This window comes from Oryctolagus cuniculus, chromosome 19 (assembly GCF_051225735.1).
Source record: "Oryctolagus cuniculus isolate XC-2025 breed Fujian yellow rabbit chromosome 19, ASM5122573v1, whole genome shotgun sequence".
NCBI classification, from domain to species: domain Eukaryota; kingdom Metazoa; phylum Chordata; class Mammalia; order Lagomorpha; family Leporidae; genus Oryctolagus; species Oryctolagus cuniculus.
The window spans coordinates 70,449,420-70,459,284 of NC_142885.1; the positions used below are offsets into that span (position 1 = coordinate 70,449,420).

The window sequence follows — 9,865 nt, forward strand, 5'->3', positions numbered from 1 at the left end:
GCCCCCCTCGGCCCCCGGTGAAGGGTGAGGGCAGGGGGACCCTCCTGGATGGGGAAGGGAGTCTCACGCGCCCGCAGACCCCGACCGCTGCCCCCCCTCGGCTCCAGGTGAAGGGTGAGGGCAGGGGGACCCTCCTGGATGGGGAAGGGAGTCTCACGCGCCCGCAGACCCCGACCGCTGCCCCCCCTCGGCTCCAGGTGAAGGGTGAGGGCAGGGGGACCCTCCTGGATGGGGAAGGGAGTCTCACGCGCCCGCAGACCCCGACCGCTCTAGCGCTCCCCCCACCCTCCCGCACCCGGGCTGCCTCTCCGACTGCCCGCTGGTTGCTTTCTCCAAGGCCCTGGCTTGCACCCGCTGCTCCCCCCAGCCCTCCTGGCTGCCAGCTGGGGCGAGGGCGCCGTCCTTCCTTCCGCAATCCCACAGAAGCCCCCTCCCCAGCCCTCCCCACCCGCCGCTCCTGCCAGGCGGCTCCGACCGCGCCTCCCGGGCCTTCGCGCCCGCCGCTCCCTCTGCAGCAGTGGGGTTTGACCGCACTAACCCACGTCCTGCGCCGGCCCATCCCTCCGAGCCCTCTAGGCCGGCCTTGGAGAGGCTACCGCCCAGAAGACCCCCGGGCGAGAAGACCCGCCGCCCCCAGTGCGCACGCGCTCGCAGAGGCGCGGCCTCGTCAGCCCCGTCCGTGCCGGCCCCGGGGCCCCGGCAAGTCGCCATGCCCGCTCCGGGAGCTCCGGAAAGGGGCTGCCCAAGGCCGAGAGCCCTCTTGACCGGGGAGACACAGCCAGCGACCCTCACGGCGCTCCCCACCCACGTCCGCTGCCCCGAACGCTCCGCAGCTCGCGCCCATTGGCTGAGGCGTTTGCGTCATCGCTGTGCGCCGCACGGCGGCACGTTCCCGCGCCTTCGCTCTGACGACAGAAAAGCGCCGGCCTCGGCGGCTGAGGAGAGCGGGAGGAGGTGGCGGCGGCGGGAAGATGTAAGTTGGGGGCGGAATCCGACCGCATCCGAGCTGCGGGGGCCGCCCGCCAGGCCGGGAGGGTCGCATCGTGCAGCCAGCCGGCTTCTCAGCCCCGCGATGGCGCGGCGGCCGGGCGGCGCGGCACGGAACTCGGAAAGAAAGAATGTGGCCCGGGGCGGCGGAGTGGGAGGCGTCGAGGCCGCGGCCCGGAAGTGGTCGGGGCCGCCGCCGACGGAAGAGCCGCCCGGCTGGGTCCGCTCCGCGGCGGCGCTCCTGCGGGCTGGGGAGCCGGGCCCTCCCTGCGAGCGCCGGGGGCGGCGGGGCCGCTGTGTGGGACGCCCGGGAAGGCGGCGCGCGCTGCCCGAGGGGCGGCTCCAGCGCTGCCGGCGGGTCCCGGCGCCGTGGCGAGGTCGGGCCGGCGCGGCGCGGGGCCGCCTGCCGCCGTGCTGTTGGCGTGGACCGTGCGTGAGGCCCAGCTCCGGTGCGGGGAGGGGCCCCTTCTGCTCGAGACGTGACTAACTGTTCTCTCCTCTCTCTGGCTGTTGGACGCGCACCTTCCGGAGGACGGGGGCGGTCACCAAGGTCCCGCGCCGGGCCCTGGACTTGTGTGGACAGAGAACCTCAACCTTTGCTTTCTAGCTGCCGACCGCGCCCGGCACAGCGAGCGCGCCCCCCGTGGCTCTTCGGTGTTCGTCCCGAGGACACCGGCGGGGCTTGTTCCCGGAGGGCACCGGGGCTCGTCCTCGGGAGGGCACCGGGGCTCGTCCTCGGGCGGGGCGGGGCGGGGCGGGGGTCGCCGCCCTGGCCAGCGAGGTGGCCGCTGCTCACGGGGCCCGCGGCGCAGCCAGCCCGGGCTGGGGTTCAAAGGACGACTCGGAGGGGAAAAAGGGAAATGCAGTTCCCGCTGGGTGTGGGGTGTCCAGTGTTTTCTAAGTGGATTTACCTGGTTTGTGACGGCGCTACAAGGCAGTTCCAGGTTACTCCTGGCGCGCTCGGTAGTGGCCGTGCTGCCCCGAGTGATCCCACGGTGGGGCCCACGGACACTGTTGAATTCAGGAATTGGGAGTGTGTGGAACTTCGGAAAATTCATGGAAAGGGGAGTTAAAAGATAGATTTTGGTGCAAAAAAATGAAATCTACGCATGTTCTTTGCAGATAGGTATTTTCCATGACCTTTCTGAGGCTCCCGGTGCGGGGAGGAGAGCCTCTGGAAACCCCTTTTCATGTTACTTCTGTTGGGCCTCAACCAGGTGCGGGGTCTGTTTCGTGAGTTCATTGGTTACTGCCTTTGAAAATGCTGGAAGGGGGGTTGTTGTCACCGCATTGCTGGTAACAAACTGGCGACCAGAGGCCTTAGAGAGGACAGTGGCTGCTGAGGGTCCACAGCGAGGCCGGGGCTCTTGGCTGAGTTACACCCAGGGGTTGTCCCAGGACACCAGCCTGACCGGGTGTCCGTGGTCCCTTATGGTTTGGAGGCAGCCATTCTGAAGAGAGCAGCCTTGGCAAGGAGCTGCCCGGGGATCCTCTGCCGCTCGTTGGAGTGTCCACAGCCAGCCCTCGTATTTCCTGGGTCAGAACGTGGATCGGCATCACGTGGAAGCGCCTGCCCAGCTGCGGGGCTGCGGCCGCGCGGTGTGCGGTGGAACGAGCAGCCGCACCTGCTCACAGGTCACGCGGTTGTGCAGAACCTCGTGGAAAGCCTGGGTGCGAGATGAGCGGTTTTGAGTAACTGGTTAACGTGACTGCTCACCGTGTGCTGGCGTCAGGCACCTGGCCAGCCCTTAAATGAAGTGAGCATCTCGCCCAGTTTCAAGTGTCAGCTTCCCCCCGCATACACACTTGCGTCTTTTTAAAAGTTCTAACCGTACAGAAAAATTGAAGTAATGTTTAATGCTCAGTAGCCACCACTGGGGCTCTGCGGTCCCTCTGTTGGGTTTCTTGGCGCGTGTGGAGCCACCATCTCGTTTTTTCTTTAAATCACAGCCTCGTGCGAATCTTCCCCCTGCACGCGTCGTGCTTAGCACTACAGTTTGCTATTGACAACTTGAGAATCGCTTTCACTACTCTCTAAGTGTTCGTGCTTGGGTAGTAAATGTTTCGGTGCTGATACCAACCACTTCTGAAACGATGTTTGTCTCCAGTCGTAATCCAGTGTGTCCTGGAGGGGAACCACAGCAGAGACGAGGCCTGATCCGCCAGCCACACTCGCGTTAGGCTTCCCTGTCCTCCTCGTGAGTGTGCTGCTGAGGGCCCGTCACCCTTAACGAAACTCTAGGATAAAGCGACGGGGACCACCCGCCGCCTCAGGGAGGAGCTGGGTGCCGGCTTGACCTGTGCCCCGTGGGGAAGTGGTGGCTGCCCCGCATGCCCTGGTCCTGTGGGTACCTGCTGCTTGCTGTGTTCCTGACTGCCTTCGTGTGTGCTCAGCTTTGTACTGCAAAGTGAATTTGTTGCCTTGCCAATTCGTTCACTCTCTACATCCTTTTATCTTGTTATTAGGCTGCTCTTTGGCGTAAATTGCAATCGATTAGGGACCGTTTCTCAGAGTCGAGTTAGAAGTGAGAGCTCAGATAAGTGAGGCCGCCATTGCCGCTTTGAACACCTCAGAAGGGAGGATGGATTTATCAGGAGTGAAAAAGAAGAGCTTGCTAGGAGTCAAAGAAAATAATAAAAAGTCCAGCACTAGGTAATCCTCCTGCCAGATTTTTCTAGTGCTACATCGGGGGTGCTCACCGCTAGGGACCCTGAGAGAGGGGAAGAGGAGAGTGCGGCCCACCGGAGTGCTCGGGCACCGGGGTCTCTAGTCTCCCGGACCCCCTCTTCTGGGTGTGCTGTTTCAGGGCCTGCTCGGAGGAGCAAGCGCTCTCACACTCTTCCTCACCGTGCAGGGCTCCCTCTCCTACCAAGCGCAAAGACCGCTCTGACGAGAAGTCCAAGGACCGCTCCAAAGATAAAGGGGCCACCAAGGAGTCCAGTGAGAAGGACCGCGGCCGGGACAAGGCGCGGAAGCGGCGCAGCGCTTCCAGCGGCAGCAGCAGCACCAGGTGGGGCGGGCCGGCCGGCGGCAGCCACAGCCGCCTCTCCACACGCACCTGCACGCTGGTGCCGGAGACCCCGGTGCCAGGCCGCTCAGGGTCTGCTCTGGGTGTACGGAGGGACGGCCTTTCTCCTTTCTGTGATGGCAGGGAGAGTGGTGTTGCGTGCGGCGTGTCCTGCGCTGCCGTGTGCGCACACTGCCCGGTCGGGAGCTTATCCTGGTGGTTGGAAACCGGCCCAAGTCAGTGAGCAGCGGCCTCCCGGGCAGAGCTGGCGGCTCTGGCTGCGCCGAGGGCCTCAGCGGGAGAGGCTTCTGTGCAGGCGGAAAGTGGCCGGGTCCCTTTGCCTGCCTCCAGGCGCTTGGGCAGGGGGCGCCTCCCCCAGGCGGGAGAGCGCAAGCGTGCAGACGCCCGGGGTCTGGTGGAGGAGCAGCTCCCGCCTGTTGCGGGGGTGACCCTTGGTGTCCTGCCTCAGGTCTCGCTCCAGCTCCAGCTCCAGCTCGGGCTCCAGCACCAGCACGGGCTCCAGCAGCGGCTCCAGCTCCTCCTCGGCGTCCAGCCGCTCCGGCAGCTCCAGCTCCTCCCGCAGCTCCAGCTCCAGCAGCTCCTCTGGCTCCCCGAGCCCCTCCCGGCGCAGGCACGACAACAGACGGCGCTCGCGCTCCAAGTGAGTAGGCCAGCCCGCGTGCCGGCCGGGCGGTAAACGCACCGAGTGTTTCTGTCCCGATAGGCTGTAAGCCGGGGTGACATGCATACACTGGTAGCAGAGTTTCCTTAGAAAGTGTTGGGTACGCAGGTAACTTCCACTAAAGGGAGTCCAGTGCGTTTTGAATTGACAGGAATTGTTTCTTGTGGTGTTTCATTGTCTTCCTCACTCAGATCCAAACCCCCTAAAAGAGATGAAAAGGAGAGGAAAAGACGGAGCCCGTCCCCTAAACCCACCAAAGTGCACATTGGGAGGCTCACCAGGAACGTGACCAAGGTGAGGGTCCCGGAGCCAGGCGGGACCGTGGGGTGTGCGGGGGTGCGGGGCTCGGCAGAGCTCTGGCTGACTCCCGAGTATTACACAGGCCTCGGAGGCTGATCGCAGGATGAAGTAATGGGTGGTTGAATGAGCTTTCTTTCCTCCAGGACCACATCATGGAGATATTTTCCACCTATGGGAAGATTAAAATGATTGACATGCCTGTGGACAGGATGCACCCCCACCTGTCCAAAGGCTACGCCTATGTGGAGTTTGAGAACCCGGACGAGGCCGAGAAGGCACTGAAGCACATGGACGGAGGTCGGTGGCCCTGCTGGCGCGCTCCGGCCTCTGAGCCCTCCTGGGAGCTCTGGGGTTCCAGTGCGGGTGTGCTTACCAGAAACATGTTTTTGTGGCACACTTGGTTTGGAAAAACATCCCACAATATGAGTGTATCAGCATTTTAGGGAACTTTCTGTTAAAAGCTTAAATATCAGACAGGCTATACAGATATGCTTGGCTTTTCTCATTCTTTTAAGATTTATTTATTTGAGAGACAGGCACAGAGAAAAAGCGAGGTCTCCCATGTGCTGTTTGACTCCTCAGCCACAGCAGCCAGGGCCGGGCCAGGACCCAGGGACTCCATCCTGGTCGCCCGTGGGGAAGCAGGGGCCCAAGTACTTGGCCACCATCTGCTGCTTTCCCGGGCGTGTTGGCAGAGAACTGGGTTGGAAGTGGAGCAGCCGAGACTGAACTGGCAACTGTGTGGGATGCTGGAGGTTGTAGGCTGTGGTTTCACAAACCTCTCCGCCATAGTCCAGCCCCTGTTGGGCTTTTTATTTCCTTTTCATTGCTTCTGAGTCATTTTTTTGTTTGCCAGTATTTTTAGGATTCCTTTGTTGAGTGGTAGGTTTGCTGAAATCACAAAACTTACTCTTAAATACTTGTGGCCTTCAGCTGCTTGTGATGTGTAGAGCTGTTTGTGTGGAGCAGAGTGTGTTGCTTGCTTTTTTTTTTTTTTTTTTTTTTTTTTTAAGATTTATTTATTTGAAAGAATTACACAGAGGAGGAGAGGTGCGGAGAGAGGTCTTCCATCCTCTGGTTCACTCCCCAGTTGGCCACAACGGCCGGAGGTGGGCCCATGTGAAGCCAGGAGCTTTTTCCTGGTCTTCCCACGCAGGTGCAGGGGCCCAAGGATTTGGGCCATCTTCTGCTTTCTCAGGCCATAGAGAGCTGGATCGGAAGTGCAGCGGCTGAGTCTTGAACCCTTATGGAGGGTGCCGGCACTGCGAGGGGTGGCTTTACCCGCTACACCACAGCACCGGCCCCGAGTGGAGTGTGTGTGTGTTTTTTTGTTTGGTTTGGTTTTTGTTTGTTTGTTTGACAGGCAGAGTGGACAGTGAGAGAGAGAGACAGAGAGAAAGGTCTTCCTTTGCCGTTGGTTCACCCTCCAATGGCTGCTGCGGCTGGCGTACCGCGCTGATCTGAAGCCAGGAGCCAGGTGCTTCTCCTGGTCTCCCATGCGGGTGCAGGACCCAAGCACTTGGGCCATCCTCCACTGCACTCCCGGGCCACAGCAGAGAGCTGGACAGGAAGAGTAGCGACTGGGACAGAACCGGCGCCCCGACCGGGACTAGAACCCAGTGTGCCAGCGCCGCAGGCGGAGGATTAGCCAAGTGAGCCGTGGCGCCGGCCCGGAGCGGTCTTCACAGCACATGAGTAGTTGTAGATGACCATTTTTGTGTTGCCTTTCAGTCGGCACGGTAAGGAATGCCGGGCTTGCCTCTGCCCAGCTTCCTGCTTGCTGTAGTCGGGCTGGGGCTGAGTTCGGCAGCCCACAGGGAGGAGAGGGAACGCCTGAGTAGCTTCCCAGTTTCTGTGAAAAATCGCCTTTGGGTATTAAGTTCTCCCAGTACTTAGCCAGCTTCTCTTTCAGTTGACTTGAATCCCTCTGGAGTGTTCTGGGAACTCCGTGTGAACTGTGTCGCTCCCACCTGCTTCTGGCCTTGTGATTTGCCTCTTCGCTTCAGAGTCTGCAGTTGGCTAGCGTTTGAGACTGGGGAGGGTGGGGCTGTGTGTGCGCCCTCAGATGGAGTGGGTGCCCACTGCCTCCAGCAGGGGACTGGAGGAGGGTGGTCTTTGCTGTCGCTGCAGCCCTTGCCCTGGGGCTGGCTTGGCTGTGAGCCAGAGGCCGCCTAAGGCTGAGTTTGCTGAAGTTGGGCCTCTGAGTGCGCTGTGAACGCAAGTCCAGTTCCTGAGTTAGCCCGGGGCAGCACCTGGGGCGCGCGGCTGCCTCCATTCCCTTTGCCCTTTGTTCCCCTGGGTCCCCGGGGCCTCCGTCCTCCCTGCCTCCCTTCACTGCTTGCCCAGCACACTGCCCACACGTGGTGTCTCCGTGCTATCCCCATGCACCTCCCCCCTCTGATGCCACAGCCTCAGGGCTGCAGGAGCCTCCTAACAGGTGCTTCTCCGGGCCTCTCAATTCCCCACAGCACCTTCATGCCCTGCCAAGAAAGCCCCACTGAGCCCTGAGGCCCCGTGGTCGCCTGTCACTTCTCTCCCCAGGGCTGAGTCCCATCCCTGGGTGCTGGCTGAGCTGTGCCTGTACTTCTGAGGGGTCGTCAGCTAGGACGTGCGGACCCTGCGTCCCGTCCGCTGTGCCTCGCCTAGGGTAGGTGCGTGCTCGATGCTCTGACTCTGCCTTTGCTTCAACAGGACAGATCGATGGCCAGGAGATCACCGCTACTGCTGTGCTGGCCCCCTGGCCCCGGCCGCCCCCTCGGCGGTTCAGTCCTCCCAGGAGAATGCTCCCACCGCCTCCTATGTGGCGCCGGTCACCCCCGCGGATGCGGAGAAGGTAATTCCGTTCGGGCCACTTTGATTGTGTTTGATTGCGACCCTCGTGTGCCGCAGGGACTGGGGCCGTCCACTGCTGCAGTAGCAGAAAGCAGTCGCAGCCAGGACAGATGCTGTTCTCAGTCTGAGCAGTGGTGTGGCAGGACCTCCCCCGGAGACTTCCGGGTCCTGTGACCAGCTGTGGGCTGCTGCCTTTCTGAACTGAGAAGGGGGAGTCCCTGGGCAGAGGCCACGTCCCGCCTTCCTGGCCTTCCCTGAGAGCCCCGGGGAAGCGCAGAGAGCAGAGCTCCCGAGAGGGGGCGGCCCGCCCTGCAGCGCCTGTCCTGGGCTGCTGCCAGTCTGGCTTGTCTCCTCCTCCCACAGGTCTCGCTCCCCGAGGCGCAGGTCTCCCGTGCGCCGGAGATCCCGCTCTCCCGGCCGCCGCCGCCACAGGAGCCGCTCCAGCTCCAACTCCTCCCGATAAGCAGAGCCAGCGAAACTCGTGCCCTGTAACTTGTGTCCCATCCTCCTCAGTTTTGTCGCTTTCCTAGCCGGAAAAGGATCGGCAGGAAAGGGAATTCCTCACTCAGGCAGGCTCAGAGGCCGCAGTGGAGACGTCTCTGCAGGTCGTCTGGCTGCAGCCCTGCTGGTGTGGGGTTGTGCCCTCCAAAGTCACCCGTTCCTGGTTCCCAAGAGTCCCTTCGGCAGGGACGAGCGAGGCTCCTGGTACAACGCAGCTCCGCCTGGGAGTGCACTGACCCTCCCACAGGTGGCCTGGGCCAGGCCGTAGCCTGCTCACCCTTGCTGGGCACAGCTGTCCTACATCAGCTCCTGTTGGGCCGGAGGGTGGCCACGAGTGGCTCTGTCTCCCCATACTCATGCACGCCCTCCAGGTCCCGCGTGAGCCGAGAGCCCGCTCTGCAGGGTCGTCATGGAAACCCCCATTGGCACCTGCCACTCAGGGTGGGCCTGCTGGTTACCTTGGCAACGTGTACATTGCTCTTCGGCTTTTAGTGTACAGTCAGTACTATCAAATTCCTGTTTTGAGTTTTGTAACTTTGTAGTGTTTTAGATACCTGTTGTGTTTGTGCTTTGTTGTGTAGATGGGAGAATTGTGTTGAATAAACCCAGGTTAGAACTCAGACTGGTCTGGTCTTACTGCCTCGCCCCTGCCCCTGGTCCCCACAGCAGCTTGCCGGGTGGCCTGTGGGGCCCGGGGTCCCGAGGGGGCGCCCAGGAGGAAGGGGTGTGTCCACGGCCGGCATCTGGGAGCTTCCTACTCCACCTGACCAGAGTTTGTGCACTGCGTCCACTTCAGAGATGGGTTTGCACCATGGGGAGGCACTGGAACTGCTGGAGTAGTGCTGGTGGCCAGCGCTGACCGGCCTAGCCCCCTCACCCTGCCTCAATGCATGGCCAGTGCTGACCGGCCTCGCCGCCCACTGCTCCCTCCTCGCCCCCTCGCCCTGCCTCGACACATGGCCAGTGCTGACCGGCCTCCCTGCCCACTGCTCCCTCTCGCCCTGCCTCGACGAGTGGCCAGCGCTGACTGGCCTAGCCCCCTCGCCCTGCCTCCACACGTGGCCAGCGCTGACCGGCCTAGCCCCCTCGCCCTGCCTCCACACGTGGCCAGCGCTGACCGGCCTCCCTGCCCACTGCTCCCTCCTCACCCCCTCGCCCTGCCTCCACACGTGGCCAGTGCTGACCGGCCTCGCCGCCCACTGCTCCCTCCTCGCCCTGCCTCCACACGTGGCCAGTTCTGTTGTGCCCTTGCGGGGTTTCCAGAGAGTTGGAAGCAGCAGGTGGTGATGAGCAGTGCCACCGCGGCTCTGCGATAGCCTGCCCCCCTACCCCTGCCATGGACACGCTGGGTGGTCTGTTCTCAACCCCCAGGCCATGCTGCCCAGCAGACACCGGGCAGCCTCCCTCAGGCCTCCTGGGGTGTTTACAGCCCTGCAGGGCGCCCAGGGGCATCCCTGGCCAGTCCCCGCATGGTGGTCCTTCCCTAGGAGCGGGTGGACAAAGGGCCTACGCCCTGCACACCCCTCTTCCTCCTGGGGCTCCGCCTTACCGGGAA

The 9,865-nt window shown here is 62.5% G+C and overlaps 1 protein-coding gene across 7 annotated transcripts; it reads left to right on the forward strand.

Moving 5' to 3' along the window:
• The first annotated feature begins 913 nt into the window (after nucleotides 1–913).
• On the forward strand, nucleotides 914–8,930 carry RNPS1 (RNA binding protein with serine rich domain 1). Of its 7 annotated transcripts, none has more exons than XM_089321426.1 (10): nucleotides 914–1,537; nucleotides 2,110–2,204; nucleotides 3,096–3,185; nucleotides 3,454–3,640; nucleotides 3,843–3,998; nucleotides 4,465–4,656; nucleotides 4,869–4,971; nucleotides 5,121–5,274; nucleotides 7,669–7,810; nucleotides 8,173–8,930. In XM_089321426.1, exons 4-10 carry the CDS (start codon nucleotides 3,570–3,572, stop codon nucleotides 8,270–8,272), a joined length of 918 nt encoding a protein of 305 aa, XP_089177552.1. In that variant the 5' UTR covers nucleotides 914–1,537; nucleotides 2,110–2,204; nucleotides 3,096–3,185; nucleotides 3,454–3,569; the 3' UTR covers nucleotides 8,273–8,930. The 7 variants fall into 7 exon arrangements, with proteins under 7 accessions (XP_089177552.1, XP_089177551.1, XP_069920214.1 ...); XM_089321425.1 differs by having other exon boundaries at nucleotides 914–1,436; XM_070064113.2 differs by having other exon boundaries at nucleotides 914–973.
• The last annotated feature ends 935 nt before the right edge of the window (nucleotides 8,931–9,865 follow it).

Bases quoted from the DNA above. Each gene is read 5' to 3' on its own strand.
- RNPS1 (XM_089321426.1), top strand. From the start codon at position 3,570: ATGGATTTATCAGGAGTGAAAAAGAAGAGCTTGCTAGGAGTCAAAGAA. The intron at 3,641-3,842 runs GTAATCCTCCTG...CTCACCGTGCAG, and splicing joins AATAAAAAGTCCAGCACTAG to GGCTCCCTCTCCTACCAAGC. The intron at 4,972-5,120 runs GTGAGGGTCCCG...TCTTTCCTCCAG, and splicing joins TCACCAGGAACGTGACCAAG to GACCACATCATGGAGATATT.